This window comes from Adiantum capillus-veneris, chromosome 18 (assembly GCF_014529385.1).
Source record: "Adiantum capillus-veneris isolate H3 chromosome 18, ASM1452938v2, whole genome shotgun sequence".
Taxonomy (NCBI): domain Eukaryota; kingdom Viridiplantae; phylum Streptophyta; class Polypodiopsida; order Polypodiales; family Pteridaceae; genus Adiantum; species Adiantum capillus-veneris.
The window spans coordinates 52049846-52072559 of NC_140948.1; the positions used below are offsets into that span (position 1 = coordinate 52049846).

At 45.2% G+C, this 22714-nt stretch overlaps 1 protein-coding gene across 4 annotated transcripts in view; it reads right to left on the bottom strand.

Moving 5' to 3' along the window:
• The window catches only part of LOC147435657 (RCC1 domain-containing protein RUG3, mitochondrial-like), a 116655-nt gene that overhangs the window by 45540 nt on the left and 48401 nt on the right, over window positions 1-22714 (bottom strand). For all 4 annotated transcript variants that reach the window (XM_086488653.1, XM_086488652.1, XM_086488651.1 and 1 more), the window contains exons 3-5: window positions 3939-4130; window positions 3672-3800; window positions 2810-2965 (exon numbers count right to left, since the gene is read on the bottom strand). In XM_086488653.1, coding sequence (XP_086344779.1) covers window positions 2810-2965; window positions 3672-3800; window positions 3939-4130 — 477 coding nt within the window. The remainder of the gene's footprint in view (window positions 1-2809; window positions 2966-3671; window positions 3801-3938; window positions 4131-22714) is intronic.

Genomic DNA, 22714 nt, shown 5'->3' on the forward strand with positions numbered 1-22714 from the left:
GGCAAATCGCGTGAGAGACAGATCTATTGTAGCTTTGTGGATTTCCGCAAAGCATTTGACACAGTGCCTAGAGCTAGATTGAGGCGCAGATTACAGCAGATGGGAGTACCCACAGAGCTCATTTGGGGTGGTCATGGCATTATACAGGTAAGTAGTGGGGCATGTACGCACCCCAGAGGGTCTATTCACACCAGTTTACTCCACTATTGGGGTGAAGAAAGGCTGCCCGCTCTCTCCTACTCTATTTGGTATGTATGTAGATGAGGTTTCTGACTACATTGAGAGAGACGGTGATAGAGGTGCACAGCTGGCAGGGACATGGATTCCACTATTATTATATGCTGATGATATTGTGTTGATCTCCGACTCTCCGGAGGGGATGCAACGTCACTTGGATGCTTTACATAGGTTTGCCCAGGAAAGTGGTTTGTCCATCAACCTTGGTGAAACCAAGGTCATGGTATTCAATACCACCCCACAGTGGATCAGGAGGTCAACGCCCACCTTCACATATGGCCAGGAGAAGGTGGAGTATACAGATGCTTACACTTTACCTTGGAGTGGTTTTTAGTGGGCCAGCATTTTCATTGAGGAGGGCAGCAAAGACTAGATTGACCAAAGCCCATGCAGCATTGGGTACATTGGAAAGGATGTGTTCACAGGTTCAGTTTCAGGAGCCTCGGACGAAGCTCTAGCTCTTTGACACTGTGGTGGCTTCTACATTGCTTTATGGAGCTGAGATTTGGGGACCTTCACTGGATCATCACGGGAGGACAGGCCGCAGTGATGGATGGGGGGACATGGAGAAGCCTCTGGTCTCTATGATCTCGCGGCTCATTAGAGCCAAGGCTTCAGTACCACGTGCTATTGTACGAGCAGAACTAGCTGCCCCCCCACTGGTGGTTGAGGCGCTCACCAGGTCTGTCTCCTTCATACACCGCATGTGGGAACTTCCTAGAGACAGATATGCACGCCTTGCACTTGAGTCCTCTCGACAGTTAGCCATGCAGGGAGATACAGCATGCTGGTATGGGGAGATGACATCATGGTTTAAGGCGCATGGGTTCAGCATAGACAGATTGCCTCCCTTCCAGTACTCACTGGATGCGCCCTCTCTGACTCTTACACAGTCCGAGATCACCAGGCTCATTCGCCAGGACTTGACTCAGCTAGACACCAAGAGGACATGGATACAGCCAGCACAGGAGCTGGGCATGAAGATGGCTTTCTACAGAGAGCATCTCCTCCAGCTTACGGAGGATGGTTTTGTGACGAGGCCCAGATACATGGACACCCACTTGTCTCATGGGATACGATGTGCTATTGGCCAAATACGCACATCTTCACACCAGCTGCGGATCGAGACTGGGAGATACAACGGAGTACCAGCAGAGGCCAGGACATGCCCCCTATGTGACATCGAGCCTAAGACAGAGTTGCATTACACATGCCACTACCCCGTCTACTACGAGATACGAGGCCGCTTCCATTGCTTGTTCAGAGAGGGCTTTGGACCATTCTCTAGAGTCATGCGGTACGAGGATCAGAGATGCCTGGGTTTGTTTTTGCTCGAGCTACGCATACATAGAGAGAGCCTAATGAGAGGAGAGGCTAGCCAGTCTCAGAGACAGATCACAGACTTCTTTAGAGCTACCACTGGACACCTAGAGGAGTTACTACCACGGCAGAGCTCGTCGCTTTACACCAGAGGCATACTGATCGACCAAGCGACTGAGCTGGGGAGATCCAGACGCCCACGACTGCGGAGGACTACACAGCATCGACAGAGGCTGCATCAGAGGATTCGGGTCACTTTGGCTCGACATGCACGCCCGGTCAGACTACTGACCATGGAGAAGATTGATGAGATCCGCCAACGATCGATGCTAGATCTCCTATGATCTAGCCATCCCAGCTAGTTGTTTAGCTGCTTAGTCCACACCTAGCAGTGTAGGATTCCATAGTATTTTATTTTGTCATTTTGTCATTCTGTCATTTTGTCATCTTGTTACTCTGACTTTGTATCGGATCCACCATATTGTAACTTTCTAGTCTCATAGGTCACTTTGGCCTTTTGAAGACGTTAATATAACATATAACATTTTATTTCATTTCATTTCTCTCTCTCTCTCTTGTCTGTGTGCATGCACTTTTCTTAACATCACTGAAACTCCAGGAGTTGAATGTAAAAGATTTTGGTAGAAACATCCTTGTTGTTAGGATTTTGAGCTTTCCCAATGCTTCTGTGTAACACCTCTTGTCTATTGGGATGCATAGGTGGATAGAACCATGTTGTAGCATGTACCCTGCTGTTAGGGTTTTGAGCTTTAGCCTATGCTTGTGTATAACACCTCTTGTCTACTAGATGCATAGGTGGCATAGAACCATGTGGTAACATGTGGAAAAGGCACCCAAGGGGTGTGGGTACCCATGGGGGCCATTACTAGATGTGGACTCACCTGAGATAGTTAAGAGGTCCCTAAAATGCCAAGGTCACCCACAAGTTTGCAAGTTGGGCTGATTTGGGTCTTCTATGTGATGTCATGCATGATGCCAGATGAGATGCTTGCACTCGCTCTACATAATGAGCCTCTTTGTACACACTTTTAGTTTAGTCAAGTAATCAAGTTTGTGTCTACATTCCACTCTACTTCCATTGTGTATTTCGAGTTTTATTTTATCATGCCAATGCCATCTAATCTACCGTCCCTAAACTGTACGGCTGCACTAGCCTGTACTTTGACAGCATTTTTTCAATCTTTCAACATTATTGCCAAGAACAAAAACAAAAGTATGTAAAGGAACATACCGGTAATGACAGCAGTAGAGAAACTTCCACATGCAATGTATGCGACGCGAAGATGTGCCAAAGCCTCCACCACCTTGGGTGTTCTTCCATTATCCCACGAGCCATGGCCAAGTTGGCCATCACCACCTCTACCCCAAGTCAGGACTCGTCCTTCAGCTGCAGACATAGTTCAAACCTGAGGTAAAATTCCATGCAGTACATATATGTGGGACATGCTGCAATGAAAAATTGTGACAAAGGCTCCAATTCACCCCATTGCTATTTTATGACGGTGTAAATGACCAAAAGGAGCAAATAACTAAGCAAATGCACATACCTAACAGGCATAGGGATGAAAAAGTTACATCCAAAAAGACAGCATGAAGAAAGATCGAAACATAGATAAACAAGGTGAAAGGTTCACCTTGGCATTCTGAAACAATAAAATGAAAAGAACGTAAAGACATGTAAGGCTCTTAATGGAAGGGACCTATTGGCAAGTTAAAACAAAAGAAGATTTTAAAGCTTTCATATGAAAAAGTAAGTCCAATCAACATAGGAAATAATAAAACAATCTAATGAAATGGACCCATATGAGGCTCTTAAATGAAAGGACTCTTTTACAAACTAAGATATCAAAGAAAATTTTAATTGGTCAATACTTCACATCAAATGTATGCTCCTTTCTTCACTAAAGCTAGTTTTAGAAAGCCAAAAAGACACAGATGAAGATCGATCAAAAAGCATGGGAACAACGCTTAACGTCACCGAACTGTAGTTTCCAACCAAGACAGTCATTATTTATTAAGAAGACCGGTAAGCATACAAGGACTGTTAAGACAACTAAATGTAACCCTTTGTAGAGCATGTGTCCAAAAGTTACCTGTCAAGATAGCTGAGTGATAGCCACCACATGCTATCTGAACCACATGCATGCCTTCAATCTCTGGAATTATAGATGGTTTACAACGTGACCGATTGTCACCTCTCCCTAGTTCATAATTGGCATTACCTATTTCACGAAAACATCAACTTGGAATAAAAACTTCTTCCAAACAAAATACAGATTGATAAGAGGAAGATACACAGAAAAAAGAAATCTTAAACTGTTCTACCACGAGACAATGAAAGAAATAGGAAGAGAGCCAACCTCCCCAGTTCCAAACTTTCCCTTCTGCTGCTAATGCCATGGTAAAGAAACCTCCGCAACTCACAGACACAACTGGCTCTGGCATAAGAATCGCTTGCAAGGGGACATTAAAAGCTCCTTCATCCGTGACAAGATCCTCACCATGCCCTAACCTGCCTTCCCCTTCATCTCTGCCCCAAGTATACAAGTCACCTAGGAGAGTGATTACATGCTTCAATCAACCAAATGGCAAGGTGTATGGACATTAAATAGAATACATAAATCAAGGAGAAAAAAAAACGATGTAAGCAATTGGACCTCAACTCTGAATTGTTGAACACATACGACCGGAACCATATATAAGTATAGCACGTTTGCGTGAGTACATGTGCAACTGTGTGAGTACCTCAAAAACATACATCATAACACTACATAGCATGCACAATCAGAATTTGGAAGTTAGAATTTTCTTGCAAAAGCGCTACCTGTCGATTATAGATTAGTCAAACAAACAATGCACTTGTCATTGTGACATGTCATAGGATCATGCACAAGAAATCAAAGTTTAACTCAAGTCTCCGCATGCTCAAGGTGAAAATTCACAAAGGCCTGCTAACCTAGACAAATGGAAGAGGGAGCAACCAATTGTTTTAGGACCAAAACTAGAAATCTAATGTATATGCACCTATAAGAATCCACGTAAGTATAGTCTTAGTTTTTGACGAGCAGTTTAGCAATGTAAATGCATGTGCGTGTGCGTGTGCGTGCGCGGAAGCAAAAAACAACCCTAGACCATAACAGGGTAGGGCAAAACATCAAAACTTGCTGCTACAAATGAACCAAAAAGTTCAACAAAGGACTTTTAAGGACCCGAAGAATACTCAAAAGAGTCAATAAGAGAAATAGGTAGCCTTCCTTTCCAGAGACATAAGCAAAAAAGGCCTAAAGTTAGAGTCTCCGCATGAGATTGGCGCGGGAATGCCACTTTCTCCTCCCGACTTCACACCCATGCACGGGCTTCGTCCCGAGGGTGTTTCTTCTCCAACTCCCGCTTCACACGTCCCATGTTTCGCCCAAGAGTCTCTTGTCTCTTGGAACTTGTCCCGGCCCCTTTTGGGGGACTCACAATTCGAAGTCACCCCATTGGATGATGATTGGTGAAATGGTCGGCATGCCTAGGCTTATGCATGGTGGATTGTGGTACTACTCAGCAGGCAACTTTGGCACATTTTCAATAGATCTATTGCATGCTAGAGATGGACCTAAAGCCCGTTTTGGAGGATCCGCAAGCTCTCTAGCAGAAAATATATATGTTGGGATCGCAACCTACACACCCGCTTGATGTATTGCGCCATTCGATGGATTTTCTTTACATGACATCTAACACTTTGCAAAGGCTTTCGACAACACTTTGGCTGTCCTGAGGCGTGAGCTAACCATTGGGGATCCTCCTCACTGTGTCCCGCTTCGCTGAATTCAATACGTCAGCAAATTTGGCAGCCGCAAGCTAGTCAACAAAACAATAGTGGAAGCACTTTTCGAACACACGTGCCACTTCTACAGCGCACAAGGATTGTCTCAAGCGAAAGACAAATTTGGCAACTGCAAGTTAGTCAACAAAACATTAGCACAAGCAGTTTTCAAACACACCTGCCACTTCCGTAGCGCACAAGGATTGTCTCATGCAAAAGACAATGGTATGTTTCAACAACAATGTCTACCTCCATGGATGTTCTAATACTCCCAAGTACTCTCTTTTTTAATTCAGAAAATTTTTATGTTATTTAATGCACGTAAATGCCTAGGTGGTCACATCAGTAATATCATGTTTGGTCCACATGGCCCGACCGTAGCGGTACTATTTGACAATGGCTCTACTCATGAATTTGATTTCTTCTCATGTGGTGCATAATTTCAGGCTCGACATACGGTTTGCCGATTGCCTTAAGGTGATCCGTTAGGCAAAGCATCAAGACTCAAACTGATGGATTGAGGTTGTGTTGCTGCTCGACCTACGACTTCATCACTATTTGAAGTCATATCAACTTCTACGTTATGAGCTCACCATTTTCTTTGTGTTTGACTCGTGCATAACTTGTGGTCGAGGAATTCCTTTTCCCTATGCCCACAGCATCTAGCAGGTTTGTAAGGTGCAGCGGAAGTGAATGTTCCACTTTGCTCAAGATGAGTGCTCCGAACTGTGCTCAAGGTTCCCTTTTACTTACCAAAGGGAGAGCCTTCCGTTCCTTTAGTGAGAGAGTGCAATGGACACAAACAAAGTGGTGAACACTGTGAATGAAGGTGCTGAGACTGAGAGATAGAGAGAGAAGAATACGACACCAGGAAGTTGTCAAACCCTCCTCCGAAGGCCCTTCTCTCGATGGCGAGAGAAGTCTATTCTATTGATTGCACAAATCTCTACAATGCTTTGGACTTGCCGACGATGTCCACGACGATGAGGAAGACGACGAGACGGGCTGAAATCTGAAAATTCTAAGGGCTGAAATCTGCAAATCTTTATCTGCTGAATTCTGACTCTATGTCGGTGACGATGTCGGGTACGATGTCGACGCGCTGAAAACACAGATGCTGAAATCTGCGTTTTCCGGGCTGAATTTGCAAACTCCGCAAGATCTGACCGTGCGACGAGGATCTGCTGCGGGAAGGTGAGATATACGAGGTTTGGGGTTTCTATTGCGGAAACTGACTGCTGAAAACTAGAAACGTTGAGTCTAGGGCTGATTCCGTCGCGAAGATCTGCAAAAACGCTAAGGTTGATCTGCAAACGAAAAACACTAGGGACTGAAATCTATCTTTGCTGAGATATACGAGGTTTGGGGTTTCTATTGCGGAAACTGACTGCTGAAAACTAGAAACGTTGAGTCTAGGGCTGATTCCGTCGCGAAGATCTGCAAAAACGCTGAGGTTGATCTGCAAACCAAAAACACTAGGGACTGAAATCTATCTTTGCTGAGGAAACTGCTAACGCTAGGGCTGATCTGTTGTCGCTGGGGAATCTGCTATCGCTAGGGCTGATCTACTGTGTCTTGTGGTCGCCGAGGTTGATCTGCCATGCAAAAACGCCAAGGCTGATCTGTGGTTGCAAAATGATAGGTCCTTGCTGCTGTGTTGCAAAGACGCTAGGCCTACTGGGGTCTTGCTGAGAAGGTACCTGTTGAACAGAAGTTCCTGCTGCCTCTTCTACCAGAAAGTGCTAGCGCTAGGTTTCTTTATGTACTTCACTTGCTAATTTGCTCTACCTAGTTCCAACAAAAGTCACTTAAAAATAATAAGTTAAAATTTTCAAAAATAGGGAAAATAGGTCTATGCACTGTAAAAATGCTCCTGATGGGTTCTGATGGAAATCTGATGATCATGTTGTGTGCAACCAAAGGATATGCATCTAATCTAAGTGTCTGGACATGCACGGTCTGCGAACAGACTCACAAAAGTGCCAGATCACTTCCTATTCTAGACTGACTTGACTGAACTGAACCCTGGTTATGCTATAGCTTGTCCACGGACACATTGGGTTGGATGTGTCACGTGACATCCCCTCCTTTTCAAAGTGAGGTACTGGTACCGAACTGTATGGCGTTGAGGGAGATCGCCAACAGCATCCGCAATTCTGGAAAGGACTCTTCGCCGGCCCACTCTGATGCGTGGGTCATGCGATACTTGAACTTCATAATAGTCATGCGTCTATCTTCTTCAAGAATCTCCGAGGATGAAAATTTCTGAAACCACTTCCAACACAAAAACATGAACATACCCATTCCATGTAAAGTGACTGGAAAAATACTATTCCTTCAAAAAAACTGTGCATGCAATGCAAATGAACATATAGATGGAGTGCCAAACCGTTCATCAAACACACGCAAACAATGGGGTCGAATCGTGACTTTTTGATCTAAGTCAATCAACTATGGCAAATCACAATGGAAATGCCTATGCTTGATGCTCAATCTTTCTTGTGCTCTTTCTATGCATGTGTCGTGCCAAGGAAGAGACATGGAATGTAAATTCCTTGACTACAAAGATTTCATCTTTTCATGAATCATCCGCATACATCCGTGCTCATTCATGAGTGAATCGTACTCATCGAACAATATGTCATCCCGGTGAAAAGGGATCACATAAGGACGGTGACTAAAATACAAGAAAGCATCAGGAATGAAACACTCGAAAAATGCGTGCTGACTAATCATTCAAACGCATACTACTTCCTTGGGGGTTCTTTGGACCTCAACTCGAGAGCCAAGATCGGTTCTTCGTAATCAATCAAATCTGCAACGAGGTTAGCTGCACTAGACAAAGTATTAACTAAACCATCATCCTTGTGAACAATCACATCTTTGTCATGCAAATCATCCTGCTTGTGAGTAATCACATCTTGATCATGCAAATAATCATACTCGTGAGAAATCACATCTTGATCATGCAAATCATCATGCTTGTCATTATTATGCAAATCATGGGTATCATGCTTTGGAGAAGACGAGACTGAGAGAGTCTCCTTCTCCTGAATCCTTTCAATCTTCGCCTGCACATTAGAAATGAGAGATGAAGAATGAACAACTTGCTCTCCGCGAATGATAAGGGGAGAGTCACTTTTGGCATTGAAAATTAACCTATTTTCCGCCCAATCAATGAGAGGGTTATGCTCACGAAACCATCGAATGCCCAAAAGCATATCACATCCTGAAAGAGGAGAGACTACAAATTTTTTACGGAAGGACACTTGTTGAATAGTAAATAGAACATCAAGGCACTCTTGCGTGATGAGAGAGTCCATACCAGGAGAGAAGCCAGACACCTCGAAAGGAGATGTCTTGCGAACCTCCAAGCGGGCTCTTTCGACAAGAGAGTCACTAATCCAATCATGCTTACTGCCTGGGTCAAACAATATGACAATACGCTGACCATTCACATGACCATAACACTTAATGAGAGACTCATCAATGAGAGGATCATGAGAGACTTGGGTCACACTCGTGTTCTCATTTATTGCATTGAAAGAGGAAGTGGGTTCTGTGCGTTCTATAGATTCATTCGATTCAAGCTTAAGACATGTTCTTTTTATGTGACCCTTAATGTGACAATGAAAACAACGACCTTCCTTAGAATAAGTGCTTTGCTCTTCCGATGTGATGTATCCACCTAAAATTCCTTGTTCTACCTTTTCATCGGGAGTGAGCTTAGGTTTAGCAATTGTGTTAGCTTTACCCTTTCATTTTGAGAGTTCTTTTCTGAGAGACTATTGGAAGATTGGTTAGAAGAGTTACCGTTTTGAGAAATCTGAGTGGTACTTGGAGAAGTCTTGTTTTCCTTGGGCTTTCCCTTGTTATCCTTCATCTCCTGTGCGAGAGCAATCGCTACCGCCTTGTTGAGATCGATTGGATCGAGCACCTCGACATCATACTTGATATAATCGTCCAATCCATAAAGGAATGCCTCTTTGCGCTCCGCATCCAAATTGCGTAATTGAGTGCCGAGCTGCAAAACACGATTAGAGAAACACATAACTGGCATACCATTTTGCTTGAGACCGCACCAATCGTCCTTCATTCGTGCGAGGTACTAGGGTGGCATAAACCGCGCCTTGAGCTTGTCTTGGAAGTCGGCCCAATTGAAAGAAAGAGGCTCGCCATCCTCGGCTTCCTCTAGGTGCGCGGTCAACTGTGTCTCTTGCCATGCGTGGTACCAATTAATGGCATCACCGGCAAGGTACATAGCTGTCGTCAAAACCTTGCTATTGCCTATCTTCTTAGTTGTCACAAATAAGCATTAAATTGATGCAACCAAGAATAAATAACTGTAGCATCCATCTTACCATCACACTGATCTTCTCTGTGACGGGGTTGTTGGAGTCCGAATCTCGGCTTGCGCCACTGATGAACTACCAACATCTTTGTCGGGCGCGAGTCTCGAGGTGAGAGCCTGTCAGACCAACTCTTGCATGCGTAGGTCTCTCTGCACCTCGCGTCTGTCTTCGGCTTCCAAGTGCGCTTGCTCAATAGCCGCCTTTCTTTGTGCTTTTCTTTCTTTTCGTTCATCGCGCTCGCGTTCCAAGGCAACGCGAGTCGCTTCTTGTCGTGCCATCATGTCTATCATTGATTTCACGAAAGCCTCCATAGGATTTGGTGCAAACCATGGCATAGATGGGGAAGGGGGAGGGTCAGAAAAACTTCCTGGTGGAGAAAACTCTTCTTCGCCACTCCCATGCTCACCAACTCCATGCGAAGTATCCATTCCGCATCGAGTGATGACCATACACTTGAAGTCTTGGGTTCTTAAGTTCACGAGGAACTTGGGTTCTTGTGGGTCTTGGGTTCTTGAGGGTCTTGAGGTTCTTGGGGGTCTTGAGGGTCTTGGGTTCTTGAGGTTCTTCTTTCGCTTGCAATCTGTGTTAGAGAAGGATCTTCTCTTCACCCGAGTTCTGCTCTTTTCCATGGGCACACCCCTTGGCGGCCTTGCGCTCACACCAAGGTTGCTTTTTCCCATCTCACGTCGATTGGCCGTCCGCTAAGTGCACGATCCGCTCTCAATGAGTGAAAAGAGGTACCTTCACCGAAGGCCCTTCTCTCGATGGTGAGAGAAGTCTTTTCTATTGATTGCACAAAACTCTACAATGCTTTGGACTTGCCGACGATGTCCACGACGATGAGGACGACGACGAGACGAGCTGAAGTCTGAAAATTCTAAGGGCTGAAATCTGCAAATCTTTATCTGCTGAATTCTGACTCTATGTTGGTGACAATGTCGATGACGACGGTAGGATGTCGACGCACTGAAAACACAGATGCTGAAATCTGCGTTTTCCGGGCTGAATCTGCAAACTTCGCGGGATCTGACTGTGCGGCGAGGATCTGCTGCGGGAAGGTGAGATCTACGAGGTTTGGGGGTTCTACTGCGAAAACTGACTGCTGAAAACTGGAAACGCTGAGTCTAGGGCTGATTCTGTCGTGAAGATCTACAAAAACGCTGAGGTTGATCTGCAAAACCAAAAACGCTAGGGGCTGAAATCTGTCTTTGTTGAGGAAACTCCTAACACTAAGGCTGATCTGCTATCGCTGGGGAATCTGATATTGCTAGGGCTGATCTGCTGTGTCTTGTGGTCCCCGAGGCTGATCTGCCATGCAAAAACGCCAAGGCTGATCTGTGGTTGCAAAACGCTAGGTCCTTGCTGCTGTGTTGTAGAAACGCTAGGCCTGCTGGGGTCTTGCTGAGAAGGTGCCTGTTGAACCGAAGTTCCTACTGCCTCTTCTGCCAGAAAGTGCTAGCGCTAGGTTTCTTTATGTACTTCACTTGCTAATTTGCCCTACCTAGTTCTTAACAAAAGTCACTTAAAAATAATAAGTGAAAAATGTCAAAAATAGGGAAAATAGATCTATGCACTGTAAAAATGCTCCTAATGGGTTCTGATGGAAATCTGTTGTGTGCAACCAGAGGATATGTGTCACAAACGGGAGCGCATAACAATAAAATACATTCGGATAAATAGGATTTATCACTTATTACTGAAGCCAAAGGATATAGAGAGAAATAAATAGAGAGGGAGATAGAGAGTGAAAAGATCGACACAGTACTCGGGACCAGAAGATAGGCTGGTCCCCCCCCCCCGTAATAGTATCTTTATTACTGAGGAGAAGTCTATACAAGCACTTGAACCGAACGAATTACCACGTTCGTTCTAGAATAAGACTTGATGGTTCCCAAAAGCCTCAGCTTCCGATTCCTAGGGCAAAACCCTATTCCAAGGAACTTCCATTCCTTATTCCAAATCCTTGAGAACCAAGGTTCTCGCCTCTGGATCTCACCTTCCAGACTCGGGGCATGAATCCCTGCAGCTCTTTTCTAACTCTGTTTCCAGAGTCCTCTTCCTGCAGATTAACTCCGCTTTCCTCGACACGAAGTCCTTCCAAGGAACTTCCATTCCTTATTCCAAATCCTTGAGAACCAAGGTTCTCGCCTCTGGATCTCACCTTCCAGACTCAGGGCATGAATCCCTGCAACTCTTTTCTAACTCTGTTTCCAGAGTCCTCTTCCTGCAGATTAACTCCGCTTTCCTGGACACGAAGTCCTTCCCTTGGGAATTCCAACTTCCGGATCACATCTCGAGAGTCTACCTCTCTTCGATCCGTGGATCTGCTTCCCAAACTTGGGTACTCAACCCTTGGGCTGATCTGGCTCTAGTTCCTCAGAGCGCTTTTCTCCTACAGAGGCTCATGCCTTCCTCTGCTCCTACTCCCTCACTAAGAGGCAGTACGCCTACAAACAAACACTCAGAGTTCATAACATGAAAATCGTTACCTTCAAAGTCTCGACGCTAGAAACACAACTCCGTTCTCGAAAAGCAATTCCCCGGAAGAGATCTCTCCATAGAAAATCCTCTCTTCCAATCCTACACACAAAAGAGGTGTGTTCTCGGGTTCCTTCTCGTAAATCAGCCCTGTCTACGACGTTTATGGGCTGAAAACAGAGAAAAACAACAACTTGTCGCGATGGAAACACGCTTCGTAGGCACTTCTTCGCGAGGGAACTTCTTCGTAGGCACTGCGACATCTAGTACACTTGGGGCAGCCATGGGCATCCCTGGCAACGTCTTCTTTACGGCTGAAATCTGCAGCAGCATCTCCTCCTTGCAAAGATAGGTCCTCCTCTCTCTGTAAGGGCATGTGATGCTTTTATAGCTCCTAGCCACGGGCACGAATAGCTGCTCGCATAGAGATCGTGGCCGGTTTTTTTTTTTCGCTGCTCTGCCAGAAAAAAAGAGAGAGAAAACGCTGGCTGATCTGTTGCCTTATTTATCAGATGGCTGCCCACTTATTAAGTGGGCGGTCGGTCACCTTCAAAAATGATCTGAATCTGTCCAAAAACTCAATAAAACCTTATAAGTTAAAAACAATGCTTTCACAGCACTTCCCAGGCGTCCCTGGATGCAATCACATGCACAGTTGCAATGCAGACATAGACTTCCTCGCGAGAAAGCATCTGCTTTCCCGAAAGGCAATCCCGCTTTCTCAAAAAGCATCTGTTTTTCCTCAAAGTTTCCTCTGAACCCATCTTCATTCAAGTGCTTGCTTTTTCCTTGTGCACAATTCTAACACAGTTCGGAATTTCCTCCCGACTATGGATATTCCCTTTCCGATGCACCCGTCACCCACCTTGTGACGCATCAGGAATACCCATCACCTAGTCCTTTCCTACTGAACTTACGATACAATCTCCTTCACGATGCTCTATGTCACCCATCCTATGACGCATCAGAGATGTCCGTTCCCGGATGGTCGGATACTTCTTTCCGATGGTCCCTGTCACCCATCCGATGTGACACATCAGAAGTACCCGTTCCTGGTGGCCTTACAGATATTCCCGTTCTCAGTGTTCCCGTCATTACTTTAAATGACGCACTAGGAATACTCTGTACTCGGATGTCTACAGTGAGAAAAGCCCTCTCACTTAAAATTCCAATAATTCATTTAGAATTATTTTTCCTCGGTGTTCCAAGGGAGAGAACCCTCTCACTTATAAATCCAATAATTCATTTAGAATTATTTTTCTATAAGATAAAGCCAATTTAGCAACAATATGCATCTAAATTAAGTGTCTGGACATGCACGGTCGGCGAAAACAGACTCACAAAAGTGCCAGAACACTTCCTATTCTAAACTAACTTGACTGAACTGACCCCGGTCATGCTGTAGCTTGTCCACGGACACATAGGGTTGGATGTGTCACGTGACAAGGTTTCCACCATTTTGTGGACTCGGCTCTTGCTCCTACAATAATGCTTTTGCTTGGTAGCCATCTCGGTTCTCAGCAGCCTTATGAGAAGGGGTGTTGCAAATGCTCCTCGAGTGCCCGGCTATAACCAAGTATGTCGTCGCGCAACACGACAACCCACTTTCCTAGATACGCACGTAAGAGGCCATTCATCATCCGTTGGAAAGTTGCAGGAGCGCTAGCCAATCCAAAAGGTAAGACCAAAAAATAGTAATGCCGCATACAAAATACGTTTTTCAAGATGTCACATGAGTATATCTGTATTTGATGGTAGCAGGAGTGAAGATCAATCTTGGTGAGATATCGCGCACCCGAGGGTCGATCCATGAGGTCATCCATCCTGGGCAATGAATATCGTCTGGCAAGGTAAGCTCGAGCACCCTAGCTATCTTGTCGTCGTCTTTCGAACAAACCCATAAGGCTGCCAAGAACCGAGATGGCTACCAAGCGAAAGCATTATCATAGGAGCAAAAGCAAATTTTTTCACATGGAGTTTTTGTACAGCATCTCCGCCATGTCTTCTCGGTTGATGGCATCGGCAATGCCTCTGCAAAGGTACGAGTGGTCCTACAATGGCCTATTTTAGAAACACATGGCAAGTGAAATCTTTCCTAGGTTTCACCCAATTTTTCCGAAAATTCCTCAAAGACTATGCCAATATTGTTGAGCCCTTTACGCGTTTGCCAAAGGGAGTTAAAAGCAAGAACCATAGTGTTAGTCCATCTATCACATGGACCATTGAGCTCGATCAAGGTTTTCAAACATTAAAGCAACTCGTTACATCTGCATTGATCAAGGTGGAAAGGTACGTAGTGTACGGCATGTTTTAGGTACGTACGGAACATACTACCATACTGAACCACCTTTCAGGTACGTAATAGGTACGTACCATTTGTAAAAGACCCATGTTTTAGTGAAATACCCATAGACTCATAAACAAATTTACATTACAAATTACAATGCTAAAAATGAACATATTGATAATTGGACATAAAAATCAAATGCCTCAAGCCTCAGTGATGAATCATAAAACCAAGTTCAACTACAAGCATATTGTCTCTAGCGCCAGCCAGAAGCCGGCACTGTAAATGCCATACAAACTAAAACAAAACAATGAAACACAGGTACAAACTCGACTACAAGCATAATGTCTGTGGCATCAGCCACAACCAAACACTGCATATGCCATACAAACTGAATCAAAATAATGAAACACAATAAAAGTCTGCTGCTCTAAAAAGCATGCACATAGGCTATTAGGCAGCATGCTTATAGCCTCAAAGTCTGTGTCATATGCCGAAGATAAATCGTCGGAAGAGAGCATGCTCCCATCATCAAGGACATTGCCCTCTTCATCAAACTCTGGCTCAGCAACAGCGGCATCTTGAACAAGCACCTTTGCACTGCTAGCCTCCTCAGAGAAATCAACAATCTCGGTGTGAATGAGCTGGACAGCTTCATTTACTCGCGTGCAAGGAGTGAACAAGAAGCTTCCCCCTGCGAATACTCTCTCGTCTCACAGTGTCTAGATCAGGAAGCGTCGGGCGTAGAGGAATGCTGAGAGCTTGTGCACATGATCTAGTCACACCACAATCCACACTCTCAAGCTCTCTATGCAGCTCCCTCCTGCTCGTCTCTAATCTGTCCGTCCATCTCCTCTGGAGCAGACTCATCTACCATCTTGAGTTGTGTCACATCCACCTGTTGAAGAGTAAAATAATTGGTAGTGAACAAAAAAGTTATATTATGTGTTTATGCCAGCAGCCATACGCCAAAATCATTTACCTGTTTGGGTTGCCCCAAAGATTGGTAACTCCGCACGAGCCTCATGTTAGCTCTATAAACACCAACTTCTCCAACTGACAAGTGCTAAGGCGACTTCGAATCTTCGTGTGAATGAGAGAGTAAGAGCTCCAATTGCGCTCACATGCTCCAGCCGAGCAATCCTGTGCGCGGAATTAAGTGGGTGGAATTTATGGTTGCATTATACTATAAAAAGATGAAAAAGTAAAGTGTTAAATGGATTCTTACCTGAGAAAGAACACGAAGAGCCTTGCGTGAGAGATTAAGAAGACCAACTCTCCCATAATAGTGGCACCACGTCACAGGAAACTTTGTGGCTTCCTTCCTCAAGGCTACTGCCCTCGTAAAAGAAGGCGTCGATGCCGTTCATGTAGTTGGTGAACTCCCTGCCTATCTAAAGCTGATCATCCTCTGAAAACATGAGCCCAACCTACTCAAATTGTTTTGTGCTAAGGAAGGTATCACTCCATAGCTCTGGCGACCTGGAGAGAGGATGAAGCATGGCGGCCATCGCATGGATGGGACGGCTCATGAAAGTCCATCCTCTCTCCACACACTCCAATATCGGCTGAAAATTGAGTTGAGCATAGCAATTAGAGTCCATAGTGTACAATCAATCATTGATAGATAGTATCATAGTAGTACATAGAGGGGGAACCTCTTACCAATTAGCAGTCAACAAGGAGCATTTGGAGATATGGTTTTTCATATGCAAAAACAAATGAAAGACTAGACCCAAGGTCGATCCCTCCATATCCGCAAGTCGAAGGAGGACGTACACAGGCTAAAGTGCCGCTGAAAGAGCATGCACCTCCTGCTAAAAACTGTCACAAGACGGGTGCCACGTGCCAATAGAAAAGAACAGACTGGACAAACTTTTAGCACTTCAATAACAACTGAACTGAAAGAGAGAGAGACGTCACGCGACACGGAGTGGCGGAGTTCCACCCCAGAGAGTATTGGTCCCAAACCTTGGCGCCCCTTTCAATATTTCTTTATATTGCATCAACACGGTACAAGCCGGTACTCCACGCTCGACACCTTCTCCAGGAAGCATGCCAAAGAATGAGCCCATGGCCTCATATTTAAAGGCCCTAGGCCCAAAAGCAATTTACATGAAAAGCCTTGAAACTCAAAAGCATTTGGTCCAAAAAGTACTAGCACCAAAATTTGCCAACGTGTTTTGCGGAAATCCATACAACTGCCATGTCCGCACTGCCAGCGTGTTTTGCGGAAATCTACCACGTCAACACTGTCAGCGAAAAATCCGGGTTGTCCATACAACTCCCACGTCATCAGTTTCTGCGCAAGTCTTTTGTGTGTGTGCGAGGGTCCAGCTTTATTTAATTCCTTTGTCACTTGGGTCCCATCGGACGGGGTCCCATAAGTTGGTAGGACTTCTTCTATTGTTGCTCGTTCTTCTTAGCGTTCAGGCCCTTTGGCCGGGACCTGCAAGTCGGCTCCGTTCTTCAGTGACTTGACACGTCAACAGTTTGTGACATCCCCCCTTCTTGAAAGAAAGTAATCGTCCACAATTACAACATATCTGCAAAACAACTCAAGTTAGCACAAAAATTTCCGAGGGTCATTTCGAGGGACAATCAGTTTGCTCTTTTTTTTTTTTGAGGAGTTGACTTCTCCTCTTCGCTCTTTTGATCAAGGAGTTGGCTTCTCCTTGCGTCCAGATCAGAACTCTTGATATTCCGGCGTAGTAAAATTAGCCATCACACCCAGACCGCGTTGATCTTCCACAGGTGTCTTGATGCACTAAAATTACATACCCAGGCAATCTCATCCAATTAGGAATATTCAGTGGTTGGCACATCACAATGGAACACATGCTCTCATATGCATGTTACAAGACATAGAAACATAAAGTCGTCGATGAACACTCCTCCCGAATAATATAAGAAGGTCCGGGCCAGGAGATATTCAACGTCTCCCTCATCACTCCTCCCGCATAACCTAAAAAGGTCCGGGCTGGGAGTTCTAGAGGCCTTTTACAACCAAACACCCCCAGACCGCAGCTTGCGTTGTTTGGAGGTGTTGAGAGTAACCGCTGCTTAGACTTCTTAATACTCCTCCCGCGTAACCATCCAGGTCTGGGCCGGGAGTAACAACAACAATATTTTCAAGCATACAACCAAACGCTCCCCAGACATCCCGTCTACGTCGTTCGGAGGTTTTCTGTTAGGTGCAGCGGAATGATTGTTTGCGCTTTGCTCAAGATGAGTGCTTCGAACTGTGCTCAAGGTTCCTTTTAGTTCTTATGGAAGGGAGAGCCTGCCGTTCTTAATGGAAAGTGCTATGATCACGAACAACATGAATGGACACTGTGAGAGATAGAGAGAGGAGAGAGATACAACACCAGAGACGTTGTAAAACCCTCCTCCGAAGGTCCCACTCTCGTCGGCGAGAGTGGTCTACTTATTGATTGCACAAAGTGGTACAATGCGGATGCAATGGACTGATGCAACTTGGAACTATGCCGATGACGACGACGGTGATGACGACGACGACTTTAGGGCTGAAATCTGTGGTCTTCTATCTGCTGAATTTTGGGGCTGTTTCGGTGGCTGAAAATCTCTGTTTTGGCTCTGTTTTTATAGGCTGAAAATGAGGTTCTTCTGCAACCATCTAGGGCTGAATCTGCTGCTAATCCTGCATGCTGAAGACGCTGAGTCTTCTGCTGCAAAAGGGCTGAAAACCAAAAACGCTGGGCTGCCTGCTGTCGCTAGCAAAAACGCTAGGCTGTTCTGGGTCTGCTGCTGGCGATCATGGCTCAAAACGCCAAGGCAGTGGAGTCTTGGCGATGTCAACTGAAAACTCTAGGCTGAGTATCTATGGCGATGAAGCCAATCTCGAAAACGCCAGGGGTGGAAGGTGTCTGAGGATGTCCAAAAATGCTAGGCTATGAAGAGCTTGGCGATTGAAGGTTCTTGCTGAGAAGAATGCCTGTTGAGCATGTGCTCCTGCTGCCTCTTCTGCCAAATAGTGCTAACTTGGGTTTGCTTATATATTAACTTAGCAAAATTGCCCTACCTACTTTTATTGGAAAGTCACTTAAAATTAAAAAGTGAAAAATACCAAAAATAGGCTAAATGCACTGGACAATTCCCCTGACTGAATCTGATGGATCCTGAAGGGAATACTGATGATCATGCTGTGTGCAACCAGAGAATATGCATCTACACTAAGTGATTGGGCATGCACGGTCTTCGAATAGACTCACAAAAGTGCCAGATCACTGCTAAATCTAGACTGACTGGACTGATTGAACCCTGATCATGTTGTAGCTTGTCCACGGACACATAGGGTTGGATGTGTCACGTGACATCCCCTCCTTTTCAAAGTGAGGTACTGGTACCGAATGTATGGCGCTGAGGGAGATCGCCAACAGCGTCCGGAATCCTGGAAGGGACTCTTCGCCGGCCCACTCTGATGTGTGGGGCGTGCGGTACTTGAACTTCATAAAGGTCTGCAACGATTGCTTCTTTGGGCCGCGCCGAAAGCGACACAGTCTTCTGTGGCTCCTTCAATGCTTCAACTTCGTCGAGAGTCATGCTTCTTTCTTCTTCAAGAATCTCCAGGGCTGAAAATTCCTGAAACCATTTCCAACACAAAACCATAAACATACCTATTCCACGTAAAGTGAAGGGAAAAAATCTTGTCTTCTCTAAAGACTGTGTATGCAATGTACATGAACATAGAGACGGAGTGACAACCCGTTCATCAAACACACGCAAACAATGAGATCGAATCTTTCTCTTAGGATCTAGAGCAATCAACTGTGGCAAAACACAATGGACATGCCCACGCTTGGTGCTCATACTTTCATGTGCTCATTCGGAAATTGTATCATGCCAAGGAAGAGACATGGAATGTGACTTCCTTACATACATACTTTTCAGCTTTTCATGAAAAATCCGCATACATTTGTGCTCATCCATGAGAGAAACGTGTTCAACATACAATGTCATGCCTAGGAAAAGGGATCACATAAAGACGTTGACTAAAATACAGGAAACGATCACAACTGAAACACTCGAACAATGCGTGCGTATCAATCATGCGAACACATAATACTTCCTGTGAGGGTTCTTTGGACCTAGGCTCGAGAGCCAAGATCGGTTCTTCCTGAGGGGGTTCTTTTAGACCTAGGCTCGAGAGCCAAGATCGATCCTTCATGATTGATCAAATCTGCAACGAGGTTAGCTTCGCTAGAAAAAGCATCAACTAACTCATCATCCTTGTGAACAATCACGTCTTCTTCATGCAACTCATCATGCTTGTGAGAAATCACACCTTGATCATGCAAATCATCATGCTCGTCATTGGCATCCAAATCATCATGCTTATCTTTGTCATCCAACTCATCATGCTTGTCATTCAAATCATCATACTTATCATCATCATTCAAATCATCATGCTTCTCACAATCATGCAAATCTTGTGTCATGCTTTGGAGAAGAAGAGACTATAAGAGTTTCCTTCTCCTGAATCTCTTGCCTCTGTGCCGGCACTTGAGACAAGAGTCGCAAGAACACTTGCATGTGTCGGTCACGACATTCTTGTCTTGCCTTTCTTTCGGCTTCTCTTTCTGCTTTGTCTTCTGCGTGTCTGCGTTTCGTTTCTACCATTCTTTCTGCATTTCTTGCTTCGCGTTCTAAATTCTATTTCAGAAACAATTGCTCCAAAGCCTCCATAGGAGTTAGTGCAATCCTTGACGTAGACGGGGAAGGGTCAAAAAAACCTCCTGGTGGGGAAAATTCTTCTTCGCCTCTCTCATGCTCATCACCTCCAAGCGAAGTATCCATTTCGCTTCGAGTGATGACCATTCTGAAGTCGTGGGTTCTTGTGGATTCTTGTGGTCTTGGGTTCTTAAGTTCACAAGGAACTTGAGATTCTTGAGGTTCTTGAGGTTTTCTTTCTCTTGCAAACCGTGTTTGAGAAGGATCTTCTCTTCACCCGAGTTCTACTCCTTTTTGCGGGCGCACCCCTTGGCGGCCTTGCGCTCACACCAAGGTTGCTTTTTCCCACCTCACGTTGATTGGCCGGCCGCTAAGTGCACGGTCCACTCTCAATGAGTGAAAAGAGACACAAGGGGAGGCTAGACAAGCCCTTCTTTCTTGGGATTCCTGTCACTCTTCCAAAAACACGATTAGGAATCGACACGCCCAAGCGAACTTGGGTTCGTGCGACCGCAACAAGCAAAAAAAAAAATCTTGTGGTTCTTTCCTTGAGTGATACAGAACACTGCCAACGCTCTGATACCAATGTTAGGTGCAGCGGAATGATTGTTTGCGCTTTGCTCAATGATTGTATGATCGTCGACATCTCCGTCTTCGACATATTCCCCAGCAGTACCCCGTCGTCGTTGATATCGTCGTCCTTGACATAGATCATCAGTACCTCAATACCCAACATCAATAGTACCAGTAGCCATTAGCATCAGCATCATTGTAGTAGCATTTGTGCAAGAATAAAGAAAGTACTTGCTCTAGCAACAGAGCAAGGGGGCCCTTGAGAGTTGGGACCCGACATACCTGTGTCGTCTCTATTTTCTCTCGTCTCTCTTTCTTTCAGTTCAATTCAGTTCTTTCAAGTGAAGTAAAGTGTCCCTTGTGTTTGTGTGCGAAGTACTAGATCTAAGCAAATCCCTATTCTCTTCCGTTGCACCTGACATTGGTATCAGAGCTATGTGCGTACTTCAGCTTCGTGAACTCAAGGGAGGAAGCAGAAGAAGCCCAGAAGAATTAAGAACCTCAAGAACCAAGAACCATCAAGAACCCAAGTTGCACCAAAGAACCCAAGGAACCTCTCTCAATTTTTTTTCGTGAAGAATCTTTTGAGTTCCGACCATGGACTTACCAGTTCCCATCTTCATTGCCAGGTCTTTCAAGGAAGATCGACATAAGATGCACGAAAACCCAGCATTCGCATGTAGCGTGCATCCATTTCCCTCGTCATTGAAGCTTTGAAAAGGACTCCGGAACCACACCTCGGTCCATCAGCACCAGTACTGTTTTCACCACAGTCAATGTTCAGGGAACAGCTCTTGCTACAACAGCAGAGTCAGCACTATCTGGTATAGAGCCCAAGCTGATATTCGGCAATCGTAGTAAGGCTGGACAGTGACGCTTACACGGTGTTTGCATCGCCAGCAATACCCACAGCACCCGCAGTACCATCAGTCCCTGGTTTCGGAGGAATCTGCATTGGTTTGTGCATCCACAGCATCAGAAGCATTCATCAATCAACATCAGAAGTACAGATAGAAGTTTGACAGTTGTGTCTCACTTTTAACAGGGGGGGATGTCATTTGCGCCACGTGTACACGCTTATACCATGGTTTAGCATCAATCATAGCCTAGCTTAGGACTGAGCCTGGCACTTTGTGAGCCTCTAGCAAGACGTGCATGCCCAAGCCGGTCATAATTGCACATCCTCTCTTGCACAGTCAATTAGCACGAGCATTTTCCAGAGCATAGAACCCTTTTTGCCAAAGTACACATTTTTCAGATATTTATTAATAAGTGACTTTTGTTAGAAAAGTAAGTAGGGCAAATTGCTAAAGAAATATAAAAGGAACCCCATGGTTACTCAGTAGAAGGAGAAGGAGCTCAAGCAACTTTAAGTGCATCTTCTCAACAAGACCGGCAGGGTACCATCAGCGTTTTCAATCTTCATTACCCAACGTCAGTCAACGTTTTCAACAGATCAGCCAACGTTTTGCATTTTTGAGCTAGATCAGCGTGGCGTTTTTGCATTGCAGAACCACACCCTCAACAGTAGTTGCAGATCAGCCCATAGCAATGCGACAGAAGCGGAATCCCTAGTGTTTTCAGTTTCAACCTTGACGCCGTCATCATCAATACCATCGTCGACGTCATCATCGTCATCGTCGTCGACCTCCCGGTCTTCGGAAACAAAACCGTCGTCGACCTCCTGGTCTTCGGCAACAAGACCGCCGTCGACCTCCCGGTCTTCGGTAATAGAACCGTCGTCGACTTCATCGTCTTTGACATAGACCTCATCATCGGCCTCACCATCGTCGACATAGTACCCGTCGTCGCCATCTCCGTCTTCGACATAGTCCTCAGCAGTACCTCGTCATCGTGGATATCGTCGTTCTCGACATAGATCATCAGTACCTCAATACCCAATATCAATAGTATCAGTACCCATTAGCATCAACATCATTGTAG